General features: G+C 37.1%; 1 protein-coding gene across 1 annotated transcript in view; it reads left to right on the forward strand.

Moving 5' to 3' along the window:
* The first annotated feature begins 7,031 nt into the window (after nucleotides 1–7,031).
* The window catches only part of LOC311083805 (5-hydroxytryptamine receptor 3A-like), a 67,356-nt gene continuing 46,450 nt past the window's right edge, over nucleotides 7,032–27,937 (forward strand). The window contains exon 1 of the mRNA XM_084115548.1: nucleotides 7,032–7,170. Coding sequence (XP_083971674.1) covers nucleotides 7,047–7,170 — 124 coding nt within the window. The 5' untranslated portion in view covers nucleotides 7,032–7,046. The remainder of the gene's footprint in view (nucleotides 7,171–27,937) is intronic.

Below are 27,937 nucleotides of genomic sequence, written 5' to 3' on the forward strand. Positions count from 1 at the left end.
GATTTTAACACATGTAGTGTGTGTGCTCAGGGACAGCACATGTTGTGTAGATTTTAACACATGTAGTGTGTGTGCTCAGGGACAGCACGTTTTGTCAAATTTAACACACAACCTGTGTCGTTTCTTAACACATCTCTGTGTTTATATAAGGACTACACATTTTTTGTTACAATTTGTTATTCCTCTTACACAGAAGTGTGTTGAAACCTTTAACACACTAATGTGTTTTAGTTACACAACTTGTGTCAGATTTGTGTTACATGTGACTGTAGTCAGTGTGTTTTTACAACTGAGTGTTTGGATGAACCCTGAAACGTATTGTTACTTGTTTTTATGTAGTCCAGTGATGTTTAATAAAGAGTTTGTTTGAACATTTTATTGCCTGGATGTTTAAGACATCATGAATCTACATAGACAAGCTCTTATTGAGAATTAACAAAGGTTTAGAGGTTTCATTGAATGTTTTATTTAAAGTCACCAGAATCGTGATTAATGGCTCCTTTATTTGGGCTCTTGACCCTTTACTCTTCTTATAGTGCTTCTCTGGCTGCTGCAACTGTATTTCAATAAAATACATTTGTTATGACGAGAGAAAATATGATCAGATGTTTCTTGGTGATATCATAATCAGCAAGTGCTGATCTGATCAAGTTTTTGAGTATATGGATGGTGTGCATTTATTTTATTTATGTGCTGTTAGTTATAATGGTCTTGTAAAACTACATCATGCTATTCAGCAGTGCAGAATGATTTCTTAAAGGTGCATTAAGCAACTTTACATGTTAAAAATACCCGTTTTCTAACCCATACATGCAGGGCCGTGCAGAGACCTCTGGAGGGGCAGGTGCTCAAAGTATATAAGGGGGGCACATGGAACAAGGCTTTAAATGGGGCTGTGTTTTTCCTGGTTTAAAATGAGGCGGAGGTGGTAAAATCCTAATAATGTATTTTAATAATAAGATAATTAAATTTGTATTTTTTTGTAGATCATCATATAGCCTAATGTGTTTCCCACAGTATTTTTTGTGGGTGGAGCTCGCTACCTCTAGGGGGTTCCGGGGGCATGCTCCCCCGGAAGAAAATTTTGTACATTTTAAAGATAAATTCATTAATCTGGTGCACTTTGAGTCACCCGAATCCACTGTTAAAAATAATTAATCCACCCGCAAACCGCCCTTATTCTTTGATTTAGATATCTTCATCTGATCATCACATTACAATTATTCACATTCTTAGTGTTAAGCATGATAATATGGTAACATATCACACTGAAGTACTCTGATTTAAAATTAACATTTATTTAAAATAAAAGTTCTTCTTTTGGCAAAATTACATTTCCTTAATAGCCTAAACAGAGGCTTTACTCCCTTCAAACTTAAATTGTCAATGTTTCATTACATCACTGTTTGAAAACTCTAATTTTTTGTACCTTTTATAATGGGCATCTTTCCCCTAATTTTATTAAATGTATGCTCCATCTTTCATTTCAAATTCTTAAATTTGATCAATATATTCAATTAAAATAATAAGACACTAGGCTGTTACCAATCAAATTAAATAATTCACATTGAAAAATTATAACTGTATTAAATTAGATTATTTTAAATATTTTTGAATATACAAAAATAAGGAATGTTGAAAAGATGATACTTTATGAAACTAAACCGCCAGTAGGAGGCGGCAGGCGACCGTTTTAATGAACGAGTCATTGAGTCATTCATTCAAACGATTCATTCAAAAAGCTGATATTATTCAGAATGAGGCAGTTTGTGAATGGGTAATTGAATCTTTGACTCAACCGATTCGTTCAAAACGCTGAATCATTCAGTAATGCAACAAGTGTTGCTGTGAGATGCGCGATGGTTCTGCGGTGATCTTTGTTTGGAACTAGCAGTATTTTCGCTGCTGAAACAGAACAAAAACAGTCATTGCGTCTAAAATGTAAGTGACTTAATTTTAACTATTTGTTTATTGACCTGTTATGAAATCAGTCTCGGTTTCAATCTTGATGGCATTCAGGAAAACAGTTAACTTACTTCTACAGCCTACACACTGCAATATAAACAACATCTCTGCATGCTCTCTTCACGTCGTCCTAGTAAAATAATAATAATAAGTAAACAAACATCAAAATCACTTCGCTGAGAATGAAACGCCACTTACCAGCAGCCGCAGATTTGAAGATATCTTCTGGTACTGCGCGTAGCCGCGCGAAATTAAAAAATGCGCGTGCAGCGTGAGGAATCGTCCAGGATGACTTCGTCAGGTGAAAGGTCATCATGTGGGTCATTTCATTTACGGCTAAATTATTATTAATTAATTTTACTAATAGTTAGGTTGGGCAGGCATCCACAAAAGGGCCTTTAATTACAAAAAAATGAGAGGAAATTTTGCCTTGACAAAAGGGCACTTTGGGCACCAAGGGGCAAAGGGGCAGGTGCTCGAGCACCCAACGCCCCCCCCCCCCTCTGCACGTGCCTGCATACATGCTTAAACAATTGCCTGATGGGCTGAATGAGCCCTTCTCTGATCACTGCGATTGTCTCTATAATCCTGTAAAGTAAAATAAATAAGAGGGATTCGGGCCGGAATTTTAGACTGGGTGTGACGTCATGCGCGTTCACGGCACGCTCACCTGGCTATGTCTGGCAGGTTTGTGTATTCGCCGCCATTCTCCGTAGAAGATGGATTCTAAGAGACCGGCTTGTAGTTCATTTCAAACACCAACGCAAACTCCACATAAGATAAAAAAAAGAAAACTTTTGTCCATGAGTGTGCACACTTCTGGTTGCAGTTTCGCTTGCCGCCAGAGGGGGCATAGTTCTGCAAAAACTCAGAGACTTGCGCAATGCACCTTTAAAGGGGAACTATGCAATTTTTTTTAAGCTTAATTTACCTTAACTGAACAGCTTAGGAGTCATTGGAATGGTTATATGACTTTTTTCGGGTTGAATGGTGGCCATCTCGCTTCCCCCTAGCGCAGGGATGGGCAAACTCGGCCCTGTAGGGCCACTGTCCTGCAGAGGGGAGAGGGGGGATTCTCTAACAATTCTCTTTTTAGAGTGTTCAGTCACAGTAACTTTTTCTCCATTGTTGATCTGTATTTTTGCATCTGCTCCTGTAAAAGGGACGATTTTTTTTCTGGGTCTTTCTCTGATTGTGCAATGGATTCTTGAAAATGTCTTCTTGCTTTACAGTGTATCATAACACTGTAACACTATAACAGTGATCAGTGTTGACATCGTAGGATGTCCTGTTACTTTATCCTCTACAGTAAAAGACCTGGGTGTTATACTCGATTGTAACCTGTCTTTTGAAAATCATATTTCGTATGTTACAAAAACAGCCTTTTTCCACCTTAGAAACATTGCTAAGCTACGTAATATGCTATCAGTTTCTGATGCAGAAAAGTTAGTTCATGCATTCATGACCTCGAGACTAGATTACTGTAATGCTTTATTAGCCGGTTGTCCTGCATCCTCAATAAACAAGCTACAGTTAGTCCAAAATGCCGCTGCTAGAGTTCTTACTAGATCAAGAAAATATGATCATATAACACCGATTTTATCATCACTACATTGGCTACCTATAAAGTTCCGTATTAATTATAAGGTATTGCTACTGACTTATAAAGCCCTAAACGGCTTAGCTCCAGTCTATTTAACGGATCTTCTATCACCCTATAATCCATCGCGCTCTTTAAGATCAATAAATTCAAGGCTTTTGGTCATACCTAGGATATCCAGATCAACCAAAGGAGGGAGAGCATTTTCACATTTGGCTCCAAAACTCTGGAATAGCCTTCCTGATACTGTTCGTTGCTCGGACTCACTCTCCCAGTTTAAAACTAGATTAAAGACGCATCTTTTCAGCCAGGCATTCATATAATATTGTTAATCTCACAGTTTCAAACTACAATCCGGCCTCTAGTTCATAAATGCCAGAGGAGAACTGGCCCCCGACTGAGCCTGGGTTCTCCCAAGTTTTTTTTTTCTCCATTAGGTCACCTGATGGAGTTTTAGGACACCATTAGGTCACTTGATGGAGTTTTTTGGTTCCTTGCCACTGTTGCCTTTGGCTTGCTCAGTTGGGGATATTTTGAGGATATTTAATTTTATTCTATCAATCAATAAATTCCACTAGAAACAAACTTTGTTATATTATTTTATTTTAATACTGTGAAGCTGCTTTGATACAATCTGTATTGTGAAAAGCGCTATACAAATATACTTGATTTGATTTGATTTGATAACTGTAACAGTGTTTCCTTGAGTCTTAGCATCCATGCAACTGCCTTTTTCAGACGAAACCAGCTTGAGTAGTAATGAGTTAACTTACTCATAATGTCATTGTTTTCTTTGTTTTAATTCAGAGGATGAAATCCAGTGGGAACTGTAAAGTTCGGTTATGCCAAAGGCGTTTGACTGTACAAAACATGAAAAAAATCACTACACACATGCACGCTTGTAATAAAATGAGTATTCATTTATTAATTTCTTTATATACAAATGAAACCAGACACAATTTAATCATTTTGATGCTGTTTTCACCAGTGATACATTTATTGTTTTCTATTTTACTCTAAATGTTTAGTGCACATACTGCTGTTTGATGTAATTAACAGCTGATCTTTTCAGATAGGTTGAGTCAATTTGTCATACCATCACAAGTTATAACAGGTACAGGTGCATCCTGAAGTCAATATTCAGCTTCAACCGTGTTCAGTCAATGTGTCACTGTCATCCTTAAGAATGTCTCAAAATCTGTACAGCTTAACCATGGAGTTTTAATTGCTCGTTTGTTTCCTGGTTTGATGCTGCCTCCCCTGACAATGACCACCAAGTCTGATATGCCTGAATGTTCATCTTTTTGACATTGGTGACTCTCCATTGACAGCGCAGGCAAAACATAGTCTGTGAAAAGATCGAGACATGAGAGGTGTTTTCGATTGGGATGTTGGGCAGAGGTGGGTAATCCAGGGGTCAGAAAATAGAAGTCCTGCCATATGTTTATTCCACCCATAAACTCAGTCTGCTGATTTCACTAATTAGTTCTGTCTCCTGTCTGAATTAGCAAATCCAGGTGATTGGAACAAAATACTGAGGAGGACTTTTACTTTCTGAACCTGGACTTTACACCTCTGCATAGCAATGCCACATGTCAGCCAAGAGCAAAGATATAAACCAGAACTGGTCCTTATCGTAGCCAAAAAATCTGTGTATATTAAATATAGAGTAATTTCAGACACAGCCTCAGATGAAATCAACTGAAGAGAAAAGAAGACATTCAATCTGTGAAGATCTCAGCAGAGGAGGATTAAACAACTCCACAAACAGCATTACCAGCTTCACTTATTAAGTAAGTAAGTAAAGTTTATTTCTAAAGCGCTTTTCACAGATAAAATCACAAAGTGCTGTACACGAGAAAGGTAAAACAAAACAATATAAAAAATGTATATACATATGTCAAATCAAAGTGACACTAGTGAAAACCCATCAACCAAAAGCTACTAACTATTACTAACCAGACTGACTTTATTTCTGTCAGACACCTACAAAAGTTTTTATTGAGAATTAACAGAGGTTTAACTCTAATGTGTTTCATTTGAAGTCACCATAACAGTGATCAGTGTTTCCATTAGTTGGGCTCTTAACTCGGTTTCACTTTATTTTGATGGTCAGTTTAACATGTTCTGTTGACTAGAAGTAACGTTGCACCTACATGTCTACTAACTCTCATCAGAGTATTAATAGAGTATTAATAGACTGGTAGGGTTAAGGTTAGATTAAAGGAGAAGTTCACTTTTAAAATGAAAATTCTGTCATCATATAATCACCCTCATGTTGTTTCAAACCTGTATGAATTTCTTTCTTCTGCTGAACAGAAAGGAAGATATTTAGAAGAATATCAGTAACCAGGCAGTTTTTGGGTCCCATTGACTTCCATAGTAGGAAAAAAATATACTATGGAAGTCAATGGGACCCAAAAACTGTCTGGTTACTGATATTCTTCTAAATATCTTCCTTTCTGTTCAGCAGAAGAAAGAAATTCATACAGGTTTGAAACAACATGAGGGTGAGTATATGATGACAGAATTTTCATTTTAAAAGTGAACTTCTCCTTTAAGTTGACATGTAGTTGCAAAATTACTTATAGTCAGTAGAGTGTCTGTTGGAGGACCATCACAACAAAAGTGTTTGCTTATATTAAGCAGACAGTCAACTTATACTCCAGTGAAAGTTAGTTGACATATAGTTGCAAAGTTACTTATAGTCAACAGCACGTTCAAAAGGGACCATCAAAATAAAGTGTTACCCTTAACTCTTATTATATCTTTTGTCTTTTTTGGCCGCTGTGACAATGTGAATGTCAAACACATTTGCAGCAGCAAAGAAAGCTGAAGTGAAACGAGATCAGGTGATGATGGTTTCCTGTTGATGGTTTTATAATCACCATGAAATAGACTGATTCGCTGAGGTATTTTAATCTAACAATTATGTTGTTCCACTAATAGAGTCACATCACAAACCCTGTGTTACTGCAGCATGAAATCCAGCAATATTATAACAATAAGTTAGAAGACTTTAACAAACATGAGCATGAAAAAGTTATTTTAATATGACACACACAGACATCAACAATCAGCGTATGAATCTCAACAATGGTGACAATCAAAAGTACTGTGCTGCAATGCATGCTGGGTACCAGCATAGTACAAAACTCCCAGCATGCATTGCAACATGAATAAATTATGCAGCTGAATTGTCGTATTATTTTGTTTGATTCTAAATATCTAATTGCTTTTATTTTTTGCTGTTGTTTTTGTTGATATAGATAGATGTACAGGTTTCCAGCCTAAGCTGCAGGGCGAAATCAAATCGCTGGCAGATCAGGCTGGGTTTGCCCAGTGTAAGTCAAACTCCTTTCTATGTTGAAATAATGAAGATTTCAGGCCCCTGCCTGGCCACTCCTATGAAAATATCCTGCTCTGCCACTGGTTGAGAGTGAGAATGTGTTGTTCACTCGCAGTGTATAAATATGACCAAATGACTGACATCTGTTCAAGAGTGACTCCTCATCCTACAGCAGAAGTATCTCAGAAACTTGAGGGTTTTTTTTTAATATTGAACATGCACCTGCACTTGCTAATATTTGCTCTTGTCTTAATGGGTAAGTCAATTTTTTTTAATGATAAAACTTTACAATAAGGTTAAATTTGTTAACATTAATTAATGAATTAGACATCACAAGTTACATAAATAGCATTTTTTACTTATTTGTTATCTAGAAAATGTTAATTTTATAGATATTGTTCATTCATGTCAGTCGATAATATAACCAGCGCTTGTCATTTTATAAAATTATAAAAATGTATTAGTATAGTATATTATAGTATTAAATGCTGTAGAAGCACTGCCTAGATAGCAAGCAACCATTGAAGCAATGTTAATGCATCAACGTTAATTGCATTGAATCAACATCACTGCTGCACCCACAATTAATGCTGAAATAATGTTGAACTTTAAGGTACAATATGTAAGAATTTTGTAATAAAATATCCCAAAATCACTTGACCAGTGTTATATATTTCCTGCAGTTGTGTACTTACAATATCCCAAAAGTTCCCAAAGATTTTTCATTTAAGAGAAATTAAAATTTTAAATAGTTGTCCGTCCCGGAAAAAAATTTCACTTGTCGCCTGTCACTGACGTAATATCCTCCCTGGTTTCCGTCAGGGGGGCAATCTTTCGGAAAAAAATTGAAGCTTCCCCGGGGGCCGCCATTGATTAGCAGACCATCACCTGCTGTTAGCATTCCATTGACTCCCATTCATTTTGGCGTCACTTTGACAGCAAATAACTTTACATCGGAGGTGTTTAAAGACTCAATTTTTCCATTATTTATTTCTAAAGAAACACAAAAATGTATAAAAGGCTCCATTACCTTGTATCTTACGTTATGGTCCCGTAGAAGCAGTTTTTTGTAAAAATAGGCTAACGATTGCGTCATAACCAGGCGACTCTCTGTTGCACAGTAGAGAGATTACCGTATGGACAGGAGGAGAAGCTTGCAGGCAATCGGGGGGACGTGGAGGCAAAATGACAAAATAATTAATCAGAATACTTAGCAAAAGTTTCTCCTGCTCCTAGCTCATGGACACCTCCTACTCACACTCTCCGTCTCTGCAAGTTTCGGAAGGGAATGATTCAGATTTCTCTAGCACAGCTACTAGAAGACAGACGGGTTGCTCACGTCACATCTACGTCGTTAAGCTCAGTTTGAGTCTGCGCAGTACGCTCAGCCATCAGGAAGTGAGTGCTTCTAATTGACTTCACTTTTCTCCGTTGAATCCAATGGGGTCGCTGTGTCCATTTATTTTACTGTCTATGGTTTGTACTGCCATAGTAACCATGGTGATAGACGTGGACAACGGTGTAGTTCGTAATGTCTATCTGCACGCTGTTGTTTCGTTCAAACATTATGGACCATGGCCAGCAGATTTTGGGGAAAAAATGAGAACTAAAACGAAGATCAATATCAGCGTGCCGTTTGAGATGCCGAGAGCTCCACGTCCTTGACAAACTTCAAATTGACAGAGACGCCGCTCCTGCATGTACTTTATTAGACAGGTGAGCAAATGTATGTGGCAGAGTGGGGGACAAGAGCAAATCTAGACAGCAAGGAAGTTCACATTAAATAAACTCTAATAAGATGTAGCTAACAAAGATGTAGCTTTCAATGTAGCCAACTACGCCTCACCTCGGGACTTTCACCCAAGGATATACTCAGATAACACAAGTTCGTTCTTCACAAAGAGGACTGAGACGGTTCTGACAATAGGCTAGTTGCACGTGGCCGCCATTTTGGATTTCGGATCAGCGAGTGTGCGGTTAAACACGTCCGGTTTCGCATTACGCCCGGTGCAGGGAGCCGGAGAAAGCCGAAATGTATCTTTTATAGTTGTTTATAGAATCAATTATCACTTAAAATACTACTAAGATCCATATTACTATCACACAAGCCAATGACAATTAAATGCACGGATGCATAGTCAGATTAATGAATGAAATACAATTGTTCACGAACAGAAGATTGTATTTGACTCATGCTGCATACACATACGCAATGACAATTATGCCTACTGTAAATATAGAGTTACAACTACGATTAGAGTTGTTTGCATAAAATGCACCTTGAAAATTCACACGTTTGCCCTGTGATAGGCTACAATTCGCTCTGTGCATGGTGACCGTTGTTCGAACTTGAGTGTGTGGGCCGGTAATTTCAGTGAAAACTTACGGTGATCTGACAGCGAGAGCGAGAGACAACAGCGACCGAGTTCCATTACCACAGAGATATTTTTTTCACAATGAGTATTCAAGAGAGGTGACTTGCCTTTCAGACGGTGACAGCCTCAGCACTTCATCATTGGGTAATCTGACTATGCATCCGTGCATTTAATTGCCATTGGCTTGTGTGATAGTAATATGGATCTTAGTAGTATTTTAAGTGATAATTGATTCTATAAACAACTATAAAAGATAAATTTCGTCTTTCTCCGGCTCCCTGCACCGGGCGTAATGCGAAACCGGAAGTGTCTAACCGCACACTCGCTGATCCGAAATCCAAAATGGCGGCCACGTGCAACTAGTCTATTAAAAAAACAATTTATTACATAAAATCTTCTCACATTGAAAAACACAACATTCACTAATAAATACCTTCCAAACATTTACCTCTTAATTACCTACACATGTTAATACAAAAAAGAAGGTATTTAAAATAAAAAAGAAAAAGAAAGAAAGAAAAAGAAAGAAAATAAATAAAGACTGGGGGTTAATCGAAGACACTAACAGGAGAAAGAATCTCTGACCCACCTTGTAAGTAATCACTCACTACACCCACATGCTAGTGTCCCACACTACAAAGGCAATGAAACAAATCCACACTCAAGTTTGTTTAACACTACACCCCAAACAGAGGTGGGCCAAATACCCCCTTCAGATGTCCCAGGGAGATCCCACTTAAATTACAGATTCCATAAAAATAAATAGACAAAACACAGCAAATTTATAAGGGAGACAAAAACAGCAGCGTAGTTTGGGTCCATGTATCCTGCTGATTACAGATGTGCTTACACGGGGTGCGTGTAAGGGGTACACAGCGAGATTTAAGCACTTTTCAAATCATAAAACAATCCCCCAAAGAGATCATACTCACTGCGTCAGAATATAAAATGTCTGCATGCTGCAACATGCCCTCACTGCACTGTAGCGACTGCAGAACAGGCTTCAGATTACACACCAACATTACACAGAAAAATAAAAATCACATACTATTTTACACCCATCCACATACCTGAGATTGGACAAATAAGCGACCCAAACTACACGATTCCATCAGGAAAAGGCAGAAAAAGGGAAAGCAAGAGGGTAACCGAAACGGCTAAATGCAAACTCCACTACTTGTGCGTCTTGCTTTTATTATAAGTACAATCATGATAATGATTAACCAGCCGGTATCTGACACAGCTGAGTCTATGGGGAAATTATTCCCATTCTCCACCAGGGGGAGTAATGGAGGGAAATACCCAATCTGCTACATGTACATGAAACTAATCAATGTTATAGTTCAACATGATGAAATGTTAGAATATGATCTGTATATTATTCTAATATTGATCTAGCTTACTGCTAGTCTCATATAGCCAACAAACAAACACACAGAATAACATTATAACTTTCAACACAATCAAATGCAGTTTAGTGTGATAGTGTAGACCAAGTAAAACAGCGCTGCATTACCTCACAAGTTTCATTTGTCTAATAAACTGACCTGTGTGAGTAGTAATTCTGCACTTGCGTGTAGTTCGGTAGAATAAAATGTCCTTGTTCCTTTATATCCGCTAGGCATCGCGGGACACGCGTGTGGCGCTGATATCTGTCTCTTATTAGCAATCGCATCCTGCTTCATAGTAATGTTAAAAACATCAATGTATTTACTCATCCATAAACATTATTAGATCCATCAGCTTGACGACAAGCTCCATAATACTTAGCAAATGTTGCATCATCAACCTACGCCTTTGTTTTTGTAAGAGGTTAGTGACCCCTAGCGGCGAAAAAAATTACATATTGTATCTTTAATAAAAAAACAAAAAACAACAACAATGATAATGACATTAAGTCAATGTCACAATATGATGTTGGTTCAATTGTTGCTTTTATTGAGCATTAACAGAGGTCTAACACTAATTCATGTTGATGTTTTATAGAATGTGAGTTTTGTTTGAAGTCACCATTATGGCGATTGGCGTTCCCTATCAAAAGCTACCCTCGATGCTGTATTCTCATACATAATGGGAGCTACTTTTGTTTGGCCGGTGTGATTAATGTGTGGCAAATGTGTGATTTTTTACATTTTGCATTTATTATTACCAGTTTGACTTTATTTCTGTCATACATCTACACACGTTCTTATTTAGATTTAACAGAAGTTTAGATGGTAATGTTTTATGGAATGTTTCGCTTCATGTCGCCATTATGGTGATCAGTGTTTGCTTTAGTTGGGCTCTTGACCCTTTACTTTTTGACATTAGTTTTTCTCTGACTGCTCCAACTCTGTGTTTATAAAGCACATTTGTTGTGGCAAGAGAGTCTATGAAACCCTGCAACTCAACCTAGCACACAACCTCAACGTCATCGTTCTCAGCCACTCCCTCTGTTCGCTGATTGGACAGTCAGAAATTTGGCCGGAGAAAACCCAAGAATATACCACAAACCCAGATGAAGTACTGAAGGAAAATGAAAATTGAGGGGAAGTATGTAGGAGGGTGGAGCCAGGCTAACCATTATGGTGATCAGTGTTTCCTTTAGTTGGGCAGTTTGGCTTTTATGTGAGTTTGTGAACTTTGCAACAGTGTGTACTAAAACAGTGGTTCTCAAACCTGTCCTGGAGGACTACTAACACTGCACGTTTTCGTTGTCTCCCTAATCAAACACACCTGATTCAACTCATCAGCTCATTAACCCATGTGATAATGAGCTGATGAGTTGAATCAGGTGTGTTTGAATAGGGAGACAACGAAAACCTGCAGTGTTAGTGGTCCTCCAGGACAGGTTTGAGAACCACTGTACTAAAACACATAATTTATTGCAATAAAAGCCAGGAAAAAAGATTTTTAGGTGAAATAGTTTTCAGGATCATAGTTCACTAATCTTACCACTGACCTAATGTGGCACTTTGTTAATAATAAGTTATATTCACAAACAATTCTTTCTTGCCACAGATCAGTCATTCTGCATTTTGATTTTCAAACTACAATAAAGGGAAAGAAAAAAAATTGATACACACGCAGACATCAAGAATCAGATATGAATCTCAACAATGGTGACATTCTTCATCCTGCAAGGACCAGCATGCATGAAGCATGTCACCATTGTTGAGATTCATATCTGATTCTTGATGTCTGCGTGATTGTCTTAAATAAGAACATTTTGACCATGTATTTAAAAATCTAAATTCTGAACATTTGATCTGTTGCAAAAAAGTGTTGACAGTAAACAACCACTTTTGTTCAGGGGTAAAAATAGTGATCTATTCTACTTCTATAATTATGCTGGAAACTATTTCACCTGATTATCTTTGTTTTTGGCTTTTTTTGCAACAAATGTAAACACTGTTACAAAGACCAGAAACATGCACAAAATTCAAGTCACACTCTGTCCAACTAAATCAAACACTGATCACCATAAAGGTGGCCAAATATTTTCAATAAAAAATAAACTACTAAACCTCTGTTAAATCTCAAAAAAAAAAAAAGATATTGAGATATTTATTGTCTTCTTTTATTTGCAGTTGATTTCAGGCTGTATGGCTTTAAGTCAGTTGTCATTTTCTGAGAGTGCAAGCATGATGTTGAACCATCACATTGTAACATTGACTCAATGCCATTGATTTATGGACGAAATTTCAACATTTTTTCAACATTAATTGTGGGAGCAAAGTGATGTTGAGTCAAAAATGTACACATTATTATTGATTTAACATTGTTTTGATGGTTGCTATCTATCTGGGACTCTAATCAAACACACCTGAACCAGTCTTCAGGATTACTAGAAAGCTACAGACAGGAGAGTTTATCAGGGTTGGAGCTAAACTCTTCAGGACAGTGGCCCTCCAGGACTGAGTTTGCCCATCACTGCTCTAGACCCTTTACTATTTAATATTAGTTTTTCTCTGGCTGTTCTGTGTTTATAAAGCACATTTGCTGTGGCAAGAGAATCTATGACCTGGCCTGTGTTTCCCGAAAGCATCGTAAGCCTAATCTGATCGTACAGACCATTTGCTGCAATTGTTCTACTATCAAGTTAAGCTTAAGATGCTTTTGGTAAACGCAACCTAAGTCAAAATAGTTATGTTTCAATGATGAAATTACAGTCCTGTAGTGGCCTGATTCACTGATCTCACCCAGCATTATAAACTGATTATATAAATGCTTTATTCATTTTTTTTTATTACAGTAACTAATTGCTGTAATAATCCAAAGGTTTTAAAATCACACAAATGATGCTTCATGTTGCAGTGCACGATGGGAGCCACCAATCAAAACGCATCCATGGCTCACATCATGCATTGCAGAATTAATTGTCCTTTAATTTCCATTGGTTTTTCCTTTTTGCTTTTATTTTGCTATTGTTTTGTTATGACTTTAGTAGCTTGTTTTGTGATGTTCAGAGTTTATCTGTTTGTCACTAGTTTTTTTATTGTCAACATTGTTGAGATTCACATGCTGATTCTTGATGTCTGTGTGTCTAAACATAACAACTTCTGTGCCCAAAGTATTTTCTGAATTATTCATATTCCTGTTGGATCTCAAACTGTAGAATCTCAAGGTGATGATACACTGGGCAACTTTTTGAGCAATGTTGCCGTCAACGGGCAATCAAATGAGACACAGGGCTGTTGGAAAGTTTTCTTTTATCGACGCAAGACCAGGAGACGTTGGGATAAGCAGAAGTAATTTATTGGGATCTTCGCTGTGTGTCGTCTGTAGTGTTCTTCCAAGTCTCACTAACGTAACTTTACATGGTTTCTTTATAGGCATTTCAGTGGGCTGTCCTTAAAGGTGCTGAACTTACACACAGCCTTTAGGGATGACAATAGAGGCAATTACCCCCAACTGAGATAATGGTACACCCCAAATTGTATAAACAACACATGGTCATGAGAACTAAGACTATGTAACATTCACACACAGTTCAACTATTAGTTTTCTTATGTGATGTTATGTAAGGGAGTAGGATCAGCAGATCTAAAACATATTTAAAATAGATTCTTAAAATTTGTTATTCTTCAGGGCCCATGACTGATCTAAATTATCCAGATATAAATGTATTGCCCATTTTCAATGGGAAAGCGCCCAAGCAACAATCGCTCGGCAAGATTGCCCATTTGACATTGCAGATTGACATTGCTCAAAAAGTTGCCCTATGTATCATCACCTTCAGGGCTAAAATCACCAATACTAAAATGAGACATCAAGTATATAGTCAAAGATTTAGACTCTGAATGACATCAGGTCACTACATGATGATAATATCATCATCAAAACATTTTGTGAGCAGGTCATGTTTTCTTTTGCAATAACAAATGTGCTTTATAAACACAATGTTGGAACAGTCACAGAAAAAGTAAGATTAAAAAATGAAAAGGGTCAAGAGCCCAACTAAAGCAAACACTGACCACCATAATGGTGACTTGAAACGAAGAATTCCATAAAACATTACCATCTAAACTTCTGTTTAATCTAAAATATGTGTGTAGATGTATGACAGAAATAAAGTCAAACTGGTTAATAATACGTGCAATAATGTGTAATGGCTCAAAGTCAGTTGGAGTTCTTGTGTTTCTCTTTTTTCTGTTCTTTTTGTTTCTCTTTCCTTCAATGATTCTGCTTATTAACATTAGGTGTCATCACTAATGGCCAATCATCACTTAATTAATAACTTAATTATCTCATTATCCTAATTTGATTGTACAGACCATTTGCTGCAGTTGATCTTCGATCAAGTTAGGCTTAAGATGATTTTGGGAAATGCAGCCCTGGTTATGTTTCGATGATGAAATTACTAGTGACCTGATGCACTGATCTCACCCAGCATTATAAACTGATTATACAAATGCTTTATTATTTTTTCACTACAGTAGTTAATTTCAGCAATGCTTGACTGCATGTTGCAGTGCATGATGGGAGCCACCAATCAAAACGCATCAATGGCTCACACCATGCATTGCATCATGAATAAATTATGCAGCCGAATTGTCCTGTTATTTTCATTGTTTTTTTTCGGTTTGCTTTTATTTTGCTATTGTTTTATTATGACTTTAGTTTTGTGATGTTCAGAGATGATCTGTTTGTCACTAGTTTGTTTATTGTCACCATTGTAGAGATATATATGCTGATTCTTGATGACTGTGTGTTTAAAAACATAAACTTCTTTGCACAAAGTATTTTCAAAATTGTTCAAATTGCTGTTGGATCTCAAACTGTAGAATCTCAGGACAACAAAATGAGACATCAAGCTTATAGTAAAAGATTTAGACTCTGAATGACATCAGTGAATCAGGTCACTACATGCTGATAATGTCATCATCAATACATATTGTGAGCAGGTCATGTTTTCTCTTGCAGTATGTCATGCCGCTTGAAAATGTGTTTGTTTCAGCAGTTCAGTGTGGTTTGTTTATCTTGTAACCATAGTAACTTAGTACTAGTGCATGTTGGGAAACAGGAAGTAAAAATTGCCATGCGGTAATCAGCATAGATATCATATATAAACGCTACATGTCTTATGGCGCAGTCACTTCCGGCATCACCGTTCGGCCATCTTGTCACAGTGAAGCTGTGCATTAAGGTGAGTGATCAGCATGCACAGAAAATCCTCATATCTCGCTGAAATCTTGACGGATTTACAAACGGTTTGGTTTCTTACAAACGTTATTAACGTGGCTATAATTCCGAATGCTTGAAAATGTATGTTATAATTATTCATATGTATGCAGTGTATGTATGCAGTGTCATAGCTACATCTCTGACGTTTATAACAAACCAAACCGTTTGAAAATCGGTAGGAAATTGAGCAAGTTATGGTTATTTAAAAGTACATGCACCATTAAACGAGTGAGCGAGTCCACTGTGGCAAGATGGCCGCCACGTGCGGATGTCGACCTCCATTGGCCAGCAGCGCGCACGAGACATCTAGCCTTTATATATGATATCTATGGTAATCAGCTACAGAAATGTGTGAGCTCTATCAGTCGTCAGTTTCTGAGTCGATCGCTTTTCCTTCTCCCTTTTTGCTAAGGCAACGTCTGTAAGTATTTCTCATCGTGTAACATTAGGTTACTGCTTACTTTTAATTTTGTAAGATTATTGAGACTAAATTAGCTTTGTTTATTGCTGCTGGTTGTTTTTACTAGCTTGATTGTGTTTATCATATAGGCTACACTGCTATGTTAGCTAAGTGGTGTTATTTACACTGTTACTGTGTATTTGGGTTTGATTAATAATATAGACATCTTATTGTACTGTATTGCAGTTTCACAAAATTCCCAGTAAACTTCATGGAAATGAATCAACTGTGTCCTGGAGTTTCTTGGGAGTGTTTAAGCTGAATGGAACATAGCCCATGACACAGTAACACATGCTTTATAAACACAATGTTGGAACAGTCAAAAAAAAAATTAAAAGGGTCAAAAGCCCAACTAAAGCAATCACCGACCACCATAATGGTGACTTGAAATGAAATATTCCATAAAACATTACCGTCTAAACTTCTGTTGAATCTCAAGTAGATGTATGATAGAAATAAAGTCAAACTGGTCATATTAAGTGCAATAATGTGTAATGGCACAAAGTCAGTTGTAGTTCTTGTGTTTCTCTTTTTTCTGTTATTGTTTTTTTCTCTTTCCATCAATGATTCTGCTTATTAACATCAGGTGTCACCACTAATGGCCAATCATCACTTAATTAATCACTTAATTATCTCATTAACTTCAACACTGCTTCAGTGTTAGTTAACACCCTGTAGTGTGGACACATAAGTACACTGAGGAGTGTTAATTTAACACTGGGGATTTTGCTGTGTATGGTTTATTAATAAGGTGTGTACAGCATTTGATCTTTATCACTGAAGTAGCCTATTAAGCAACATTAAGCTTTTTCTTTATTATAAGGGTTTTATATGGGAGGAAAACGCTTAGCCTAATGTGCAATTAAACGCAATGTTCCTATTCTGGGCTCATCTGCTACACTGCAAAATCCCCAGTGTTAAATTAACACTCCTCAGTGTTTATATGTGTCCACACTACAGGGTGTTAAAAATTAACACTGAAGCAGTGTTGAAGTTAATGAGTTAATTAAGTTAACACTGAAGCAGTGTTGAAGTTAATGAGATAATTAAGTGATTAATTAAGTGATGATTGGCCATTAGTGGTGACACCTGATGTTAATAAGCAGAATCACTGAAGGAAAGAGAAACGAACAGAAAAAAGAGAAACACAAGAACTACTGACTTTGAACCATTATTGCACTTATTATTACCAGTTTGACTTTATTTCTGTCATACATCTACACACGGTCTTATTTAGATTTAACAGACATTTAGATGGTAATGTTATATGGAATGTTTCGTTTCATGTCACCATTATGGTGGTCAGTGGTTGCTTTAGTTGGGCTCTTGACCCTTTACTTTTTAACATTAGTATTTCTCTGGCTGCTCCAACTCTGTGTTTATAAAGCATGTGTGTTGTGGCAAAAGAAACTATGATTTGGGCTGTGTTTCCTGAAAACATCGCAAGCCTAATTTGATCGTATAGACCATTTGTTGCAGTTGGTCTGCAATCAAGTTAGGCTTAAGATGCTTTTGGAAATTCAGCCCTGGTTATGATTCAATGATGAAATTACTAGTCACCTGATTCAATGATGTCACCCAGCATTATAAACTGGTTATCTAATTGTTTTATTAATTTTTCACTACAGTAGTTATTTCTAGCAATATTTTAATGATCTGAAAGTTTTAAAAGCACACACTGACATCAAGAATCTACATATGAATCTCAACAATGGTGACAATCAAACAAATGCTTAATGTTGCAGTGCATGATGGGAGCCACCAATCAGAACGCATCAATGGCTGACATCATGCATTGCAGCATGAATAAATTATGCGGCTGAATTGTCCTGTAATTTTCATTGTTTTTTCTGTTGGCTTTTATTTTGCTATTGTTTTGTTCTGACTTTAGTAGCTTGTTTTGTGATGTTCAGAGTTGATCTGTTTGTCACTAGTTTGTTTATTGTCACCATTGTTGAGACTCATATGCTGATTCTTGATGTCTGTGCGTTTAAACACAATAACTCCTTTGCTCAAAGTATTTTCAAAATTTTTGATATTGCTGTTGGATCTCAAACTGTAGAATCTCAGAGCTACAATCACCAATACTAAAACAAGACATCAAGCATATAGTCAAAAATTTAGACTATCACATCAGTGAATCAGGACACTACATGATAATGTTTTTATCATCAAAACATATTGTGAGCAGGTCATGTTTTCTCTTGCAGTAACAAATGTGCTTTATAAACACAGAGTTGTAACAACCAGAGAAAAACTAATATTAAAAAATTAAAAGTGTCAAGAGCCCAACTAAAGCAAACACTGACCACCAAAATGGTAACTTGAAAAGAAAAATCCCATAAAATATTACCGTCTAAACTTCTGTTGACTCTCAAGAACTTTTGTCGATGTATGACAGAAATAAAGTCAAACTGGTAATAATAAGTGCAACAATGTGTAATGACTCGAAGTCAGTATTCTTGTGTTTCTCTTTTTTCTGTTATTGTTTTTTCTCTTTCCGTCAATGATTCTGCTTATTAACATCAGGTGTCACCACTAATAGCCAATCATCACTTAATTAATCACTTAATTATCTCATTAACTTCAACACTGCTTCAGTGTTAATCTTTAACACCCTGTAGTGTGGACACATATAAACACTGAGGAGTGTTAATTTAACACTGGGGATTTTGCTGTGTATTAATAAGGTGTGCACAGAATTTGATCTTTTAACATGAATGTCCATTGGGGGCTGATATTTCTTCAGCTTTTTGATCATAGATGTATGATAAAGACATGTGGATAAAGGCATATTTTGTACATGACTACACATGTCCTTATAAGGCCAAGAAAATATGTCGTTGTAACGACATAGCATCTCGTTATTACGAGAAAAGATGTTGTTAAAACAACATAAGATCTTGTTATTATGAGAAAATATGTCGTTTTAATGACATAACATCACGTTATTATGACATAAGATCTCATTATTACGACATAATTGAGTGGAAAAAATATGTATGTGGCAGCAATGCTTCACTGTAATCTACTATATCATCTTGTGAAAAAAACCCCACATAAAACACTTCAGTTTAATATTTACTCTCCTGATCAGTTATTGACTTCGCATAACTTTTTTCAATGAACTTTCACTAATATTTCAGTTAAATTAACTTCTTTCGTTTATTAAATCTGACTGTTACATTTTACAGTATATTACTGTTTTTCCTTGATTTTACGGTAATCTACAGTCTCTAGAAATCTTTTTCTACAGTTTTATGCTGTAAATTAATTTACAGTTGAATACCTTTAAATTACGCTTCACTCTGTTTTTATTTTTTTATATGACACATTTAACCCTTTTAAAGGCAAGGCAAGGCAAGTTTATTTATATAGCACATTTCATACACAATGGCAATTCAAAGTGCTTTACATAGAAGAAATTAAAATAATAAAAAGAAATAAGAATAATTAAAATAAAATACAGTACAGTACAAACAGTCGGACGAACAGCGGCACAGTGCTCATTCAGTAAATGCACAGCTAAACAGAAGTGTTTTGAGTCTGGATTTGAAAGTGACTACAGTAGGAGCAGGTCTGATCTCCTCTGGAAGCTGGTTCCAGCTGCGGCTGGCATAATAGCTAAAAGCGGACTTGCCATGCTTAGAGTGAACCCTTGGTATCTCTAGCTGATATGATCCTAATGATCTGAGTGATCTGTTGGGTTTATATTCAGTGAGCATATCTGCAATATATTGAGGTCCTAGGCCATTGAATGATTTATATACCAGTAATAATACTTTAAAATCAATCCTAAATTTAACTGGGAGCCAGTGTAAAGACCTGAGGACTGGTGTGATATGTTCATATTTTCTGGTTCTGCTCAGAATCCTGGCGGCAGTGTTCTGTATGAGCTGCAACTGTCTTATGGTCTTTCTGGGAAGGCCGGTGAGGAGTCCATTACAATAATCCACCCTGCTGGTGATGAAAGCATGCACAAGTTTCTCTAAGTCTTGTCTGGAAACAAAACATCTAATTCTTGCAATATTTTTCAGATGATAGTATGCTGATTTAGTTATTGCTTTGACATGACTGCTGAAACTAAGGTCTGACTCTAGTGTCACACCAAGATTCCTGACTTGATGTTTAGTTGTTTGACCCCTAGAGTGAAGGTATGCGTTCACCTTGAGAACTTCATCTTTGTTTCCAAACGCAATGACTTCAGTTTTGTCTTTGTTTAACTAAAGAAAGTTTTAACACATCCAACTGTTGACTTCATCGATGCATTGGCACAGGGAGTCAATGGGGCTGTAATCGTTAGGCGATAGGGCTAAGTAGAGCTGTGTGTCGTCTGCATAGCTGTGGTAAGCAATTTGGTTCTTTCTCATTATCGCATTATATACACACTGAAAAAAATGTGGAGTGACATTTACTTAAAAAAAGCTAGGCAACTTTTTCCACACAGAAAGTGCTTGTAATCTTTACTCGGGCTATTTCAATTAGTAATTAATTGTAAAAGTAATTAAATTGAACAAGTTATAATTGAGTCATAATTAATCAAATTAATTACTTAAAAGTTAACAATTTAAAATGAGTAAAATTTACAAAATATCTTTTATTGCCAACATTGAAGACACCTGGTGTTAACAAGCAGAATCACTGAAGGAGAAAACCATAATTAAAGTCACCATTGTGGAGATCAGTGTTTGCTTTAGTTGGGCTCTTGCCCCTTCAATTATTAACTTTAAGTTTCGTTTGGCTGCTGTACATGAGTTATAACAGCCAGATGAACAAATAGATAAGGCGATCTGATGGTGTTGGTTGTGTTTTAACATAATCATTATTTCACAATCATTTGACCTGAATCACTGAACTCATATAGAGTCCAATTTATGAGTTAGGTTAACTATATTAATTATAGCAGCATAATATTTTTAGCCTGTTCAATGAAATCCAAATGATCAAATTAATAATAAAAAAAATTATATATATATATATACACTTTTTTTTAGGCACACACACACACATCAAGATTTTGCGTATGAATCTCAACAATGGTGACAAACAGATCGCCTCTGATCATAAGCTCATTATTTATTCATGCAGCAATGCATGATGGGAGCCATGAATGAGTTTTGATTGGTGGCACCCAGAATGCACTGCAACATGCTTTATAAATGTCACCATTGTTGAGATTCACAGGCTGATTATTGATGTCTGTGTGTCTCTTTTTTTGTATAAGAGAAACGTTTTGAAAATTATTTTTGTTTACATTGTAAAACTTACAACTATTCTGCCGTACAAGGATAGCGCTGCTATAATTAATATAGCTAATATAACTAAATTGGACTCTATATGAATTCAGTGATTCACGTCAAATGATTGTGAAATAATGATTATGTTAAAACACAACCAACACCATCAGATCACCTTTTCTATTTGTTCATCTGGCTGTTATAACTCATGTACAGCAGCCAAACGAAACTTAAAGTTAATAATTAAAGGGGCAAGAGCCCAACTAAAACACACACTGATCTCCACAATGGTGACTTTAATTATGGTTTTCTCCTTCAGTGATTCTGCTTGTTAACACCAGGTGTCTTCAATGTTGGCAATAAAATATATTTTGTAAATTTTACTCATTTTAAATGGTTAACTTTTAAGGAATTAATTTGATTAATTATGACTCAATTATAACTTGTTCAAATTAATTACTTTTACAGTTAATTACTAATTGAAATAGACCGAGTAAAGATTACAAGCACTTTCTGTGTGGAAAAAGTTGCCTAGCTTTTTTTAAGTAAATGTCACTCCACATTTTTTTCAGTGCAGGTTGAACAGGAGTGGCGCAAGAATTGAGCCTTGAGGGACTCCGCATGTCATGGATGTCCACTCAGACTTATGGTCTCCTATACTCACATAATAACCTCTCCCATCTAAGTATGACCTGAACCATTTTAGGACTATCCCAGAAAGCCCCACCCAGTTTTCCAGCCTGTCAAGAAGTATGTTATGATCAACAGTGTCAAATGCAGCACTGAGGTCGAGTAGTACCAGCACTGATAATTTGCCTGTATCAGTATTTAAGCAAATATCGTTTATTATCTTTATGAGTGCTGTCTCTGTGCTGTGGTGCGGTCGGAAACCAGATTGAAAATTCAAGCTCAAGAATTTGTTTAGCTGATTGAAGACAACTTTTTCAATGATCTTGCCTATGAAAGGAAGATTTGAAATCGGTCTATAGTTGCTTGTTGAAGTGAGGCATTTACCACTTCTAGAAGATCTGTTTCTAAACTGTTTAACACACTTTTGAAAAAAGATGTGGGAAGTGCGTCAAGGGTGCAGGTTGATGTTTTAAGGTGCTGTACGGTTTCTTCCAAAATTTTGCCATCAATTTCTTTGAAATCAGACATAGTAACTACTTTCTCAGGTGGTCTGATCTGTCTGACTTCAGTGCAACTCAAGGATGTGCTGATCACCTTTCTGATATTATTGATTTTCTCAGAGAAGTAAGAGGCAAACTCACTGCACTTGTTGTCTGAGAGCATTTCACTGGGAATCTGGCTTGGGGGGTTTGTCAGTCTCTCTACAGTAGCAAAAAGAGTGCGTGTGTTGTTTAAATTGCTGTTTATAATATTTGAGAAGAAAGTCTGTCTAGCTTTGCCTAGTTCCATATTGAAAGCATGAAGGCTGTCTTTGTAGATGTTATAATGGACTACAAGTTTTGTCTTCCGCCATATGCACTCTGCTTTTCTGCATTGTCTTTTCATATTTTGCACTGCTGTTGAGTTTCTCCAAGGTGCTTTTTGTCTGCCACTCTTCTTCCTGACTTTCACAGGAGCAATATCATCAATTACACTTTTAACTTTTGAGTTAAAAGAATCAAGGAGAAAATCAACAGAGTCTGCAGATATGCTTGGTGTTAAGGATATAGCCTTAATAAATAGTACACTAGTGTTCTCATTTAAGCATCTCTTCTTGACAGACACAGATCTAGCTTCAGTGGCAGGAGAGATCAATATATCAAAGAAAATACAGAAATGATCAGACAGTGCTACGTCCTTAATAACAATCAGTGAAATGTTTAGACCCTTACTGATAAGTAAATCTAGAGTGTGTCCACGATTGTGTGTGGGTCCATGTACATGCTGAGTCAGATCAAAAGTTTTTAAAACAGTATTGATTTCTTTTGCCATATTGTTTTCTGCACTATCTATGTGGATGTTAAAATCTCCAGCAATGGCAAAACAGTCAAACTCTGAGGTAATTGTTGATAACAGTTCTGTAAAGTCCTCAGCAAAGGCTGGAGAGTATTTTGGAGGCCTGTAAATAATGATAAGTAAAATGCGTGGAGCACCTTTTAATACAATACCCAGATATTCAAAAGACAAGTAATTCCCAAATGATATTTGCTTACATTGATAGATATCTTTAACCCTCTGGGGTCTGGGCTGTTTTTGGGGCCCTTGAGATGTTCTGACATGCCCTGACATTTGTGCTTTTTTCAGTTGCTTATAAACATATTAATGGCAAAGGTGTAAATTCACTCTATAAAGCACAAACAGGGCTACCATAATATGTGAGCCATGTGTATGTACATGTTTTCATTTTTGAGAGAATAATGTTTATGCGTGGTTATTGAAAAAAATAAAAAATAAAAATTCTGAAATAAGGCCACAAAACACATAGTAAATATGTGTCAATAAGACTTTTGACTAATGGATGTCCTCGCCTAGTGTTTTTTCTTCAAAATTATGTGAAAATAGTCTTGCTTTATCGTTCACATAAAACCATACATTGATTTAAATTGATGTAAAACAGGTTTTGCTTGGAAAGCCAATATGCGAGGGGGAGGAGTAGTTTACACCTTAGATTACAGTGTCCCACCCACTTTGCATAATGATGAGCCATTCACTCAGGTGTGAAACTGACTGAGCCACAATACAAGGACAACAGATATATTTAGAAGACTTATATTGACCATTTAAGATTTTGCTTACATCTATCTTGTAAATATGTTTTGCTATTTTATTAAAAAGGTTACAATTGCAACAATAATTACAATTTCAACAATATTTCAAGTGTACTCTTTCTTTGTAAAAAAAAAAAAAGATTATAGGCCTACATTTTATCTATGTATATGTATGTATGCATGCATATTTCAGTCGATTTTTACTCATCTCAGTAGCAATACAGTTTGCTAAAACATCATCATTCATTCACACACGCGATTTAAATTTAACTTCTGGCAAAGATGAAGTTGACCATAGGCTATTGACTCGCGATCTTCGCAGTAGGCTAGTGTTTTGAATGGTTTGTTTAGAACCAGCTTTCTGTAAATATATTTCACATTTTTTAGACATGTGAGGCGAGTAGGCTATACGGTCTGGTTCATGATGATCTCCAGTTCAAGCACCTTATGTTGTGATTGCTAGCCTATATTTACTTTAAATCCAGGAAATTTGTTAATGAAAAAATTATTAAAATTAAGATACAATTGATACAAAACGAAATTCGTTTTAAAGAAAGGATTTGTACTTTCTGTTTTGAGGTCTCTGTGAAAGTTTGAAAGTCTTTTAGTGCTTTTTTTAGAGCGCTCCCGACCATAATGGAGAACTGTCACGTAATATTGTTTTTTCCTCATAAATGCGAACACGAAAAATAAAAGACAAAAGACTTTTAAGTAAAACTTACTCCGAAATTGTGTTCTCGGCGGAATTCGCTCTTCAAAATGCTGCCGTTCGTCCTCTGAGGAAAAGGTGCATTCTTCCTCGCTGTCCAGAATCATCTGAAGGGAGTCTTTATTACCGGAGAAGCGTGTCATACTCAAAACGCGATGAACTATCAGTCTGATGAACAAACTGTGTTTTTATGGCATTGATCGGGGGGCGTATGCGATGCATACTAGATCAGGTAAACTATTTACATGTGAATCGCGCCGGGGGCGGGGCGGCTGCAGCTCATTTAGAGATAATGAAGGGAGAAGGAAAAACGGTACCTCTCCTTGCTTTCAAAGGGATTACACGAGTTAAAAACATTTGTTTTTTATATAAATTACTTCATTTAAAAGAGGAGATTTCAAGCTTCATAAAGACATATCTCACGTGCCTGTGTGAGAAGTATTCGCTGAGTTATGATTCATTTTCGGACGCGTTTCAGAATGGACTACACGGACAGAGAGAAGGCAGAACTCGCTTCGTGATTATTTTTCTTTATTTGGCAAAAAGCACAACATTTTGTTTTTATTGTGAGTATACACAAAAATAATACACATTTAACAGAATCGATTGATGTATGAAACTTGTTTTATAAAATCAAAGTCAAAAGAGTATTTGGGGTCTCAATTCAACTCATAAGGAAAAAAGCGAGCAGATCACGCCGGCGTGATCTCCGACCTCTGAGGGTTAAAAAGAGCAGCTAGACCCCCACCTCTCTTAACAGCTCTGTAGACACTAATAAAAATATAGTTAGGAGGGGCTGCTTCATTGAGGATTGTTGCACTGCAGCTGTCTTCTAGCCAGGTTTCATTTAGAAGCATAAAATCCAGGTTGTTTGTGGTTATTAAGTCGTTGACTAGAAGTGATTTATTTTTAATGTTTATAAGTGCTAACTTAACAGTCTTACTTTTTGTCCCCACATCAGTCTTAGTTTGACGTGTAATAGGCACCAGATTAGTTGTGTTTGCTGCACGGCTATTGAAGGCCTTAGACTTTCTATCTTGTAATAGAACGGCAATAGAGAAAGATGCAGGCACACTGGGCTCCCGCTTGTTCTGTAAACATTTGATAAAGTTACTGTTATCATAGCAGGGACCCAACACATATCACTGAGAGCTGGTATCAGTTGTTTTTGGTTCACCTCGAGCAGCTGGAGGAGGGTGTGGGCCCTGGTGTTGTGGCAGAGGCTGAAGAGCTCTCACAGGAGGGGGGGGGGGCGACCCGGGCCCGCAGGCTTTGGTGGTAGCGGTGCATGTCGTTTTTTGGTTGGTATCTGGGGGCTTGCAGCAAATGAGTGGGATAGTTTGGTTCCAGCATACACCAGTTCTTCCATTTTCTGTGAGAAGCACAGTAGTGGCGATGCTGGAGAGAGGGAAAAAGTGTCTGGTGAAAGGGGCTGTTGCTCTGGTGTTATTGGAGGCTGTAATGTGCTGTCCTGGCTTCCCTGGCTGTTTTCCAGGAAATCTTGGAAAGATTGGGTGCTGAATCTTGGAGCAGTTCTAATATGTCTGTCTGTGGTGAGCTCTGTGGGCAGGGTTCAGCTGAGATTGTGTCCGTGAGCAGAGGTTGTTGTGGCGGAGTGGTGTTATCATTGTCCTTGTGTGATATGTCAACCGCATGTCCATTCTGCTGCTGAAGTGAAGTCCCGTGGTCATTCATACTGTGTCCAGGTGTGTGTGTGCCGTTCGGATTGAGTGGATTGGCACACACTGCAGAAGGATGATTGAGGGAAAAGTAGATATTGTCCTTTAACACTCTTGAACCAAGTTTGTTTGGGTGATGGCCATCCCGATGAAAAAGTTGTCTCTGACTCCAGAAAAGATTGAAATTGTCAATGAAGTTTACTCCTTTTATATTGCAGGTTTTTTGCAGCCATGTATTTAGCCCAAGCAACCATGAAAACCTGTTTGTTCCTCTTGCTGGGAGTGGTCCACTGATGAATGTTTGAACTTTCAGTCTTGTGTTTCAAAAAGTTCATTGAAATCCTTCTTAAGGAGTTCTGACTGCTCTTTATGAATATCATTCTTCCCCACATGAATGATGAGTCGATTTGCAGTCTTATGTTTCATCAGAATGTTCTGAAGTTCCCTGTTTATATCAGAAGTTGTTGCTTGTGGAAGGCAGCACGTAGCTGTATCCCTGCCGCTAATGTTTCTGATTATAGAGTCCCCCACTATCAGAGTCCTGGGCTCGGCTGCGCTCTGAGCTGAGTGCCACTGTCTGCTCGACCTTGAGTGCCAGTTAGCATCAGTGTTAGCTACTGGCCCATTCAGTCTGTGTTCGATCACATTCATCACGTTTGGGGATTCCTCATTTACATTCATTAGTACTTCAAATCTGTTCTCAAGATGTATAGGCGGTGGTAGGAGACCAGTGTTTGCAATCCTTGTCAGAGCTGTATCTGGGGTAGAGGATGCTACTGTGGTAATATGTGATGCTCGTGACAATCTGATGTCTCGAGTGCCTTTGGGTCTCGCTCCCTGTTTGTGCCATCGATTTGTAAGTCGATCGGCTTGTTTCTCTACCTGTCGAGGAGCACTAGTTTGATGGGACTCACCGGCTGTATGCTGTATGCCGTCTGGTTTGGTGGTCCCGTAAGTAACTTTGTTTCAAGAACTGCAATCCTTTGTAAAAGTCTGTGGCAGTTGGTGCAGCAAGTAGATTCTTGAACCAGAATAGGCATTTTCTCTTATCCTTGTAGGCAGTTGTGTTTTCCTTTCCCGGAATGTAAGCTGGTCGGGTAAAAGAATTCTGCGTTTTTGTAGTAATCCAAACTTTGTCGTATGAGCACTGTGCTGATTTGCTGAAGGTGATAAAAGGAAA

This window comes from Abramis brama (assembly GCF_963993115.1).
Source record: "Abramis brama genome assembly, chromosome: 1".
Taxonomy (NCBI): domain Eukaryota; kingdom Metazoa; phylum Chordata; class Actinopteri; order Cypriniformes; family Leuciscidae; genus Abramis; species Abramis brama.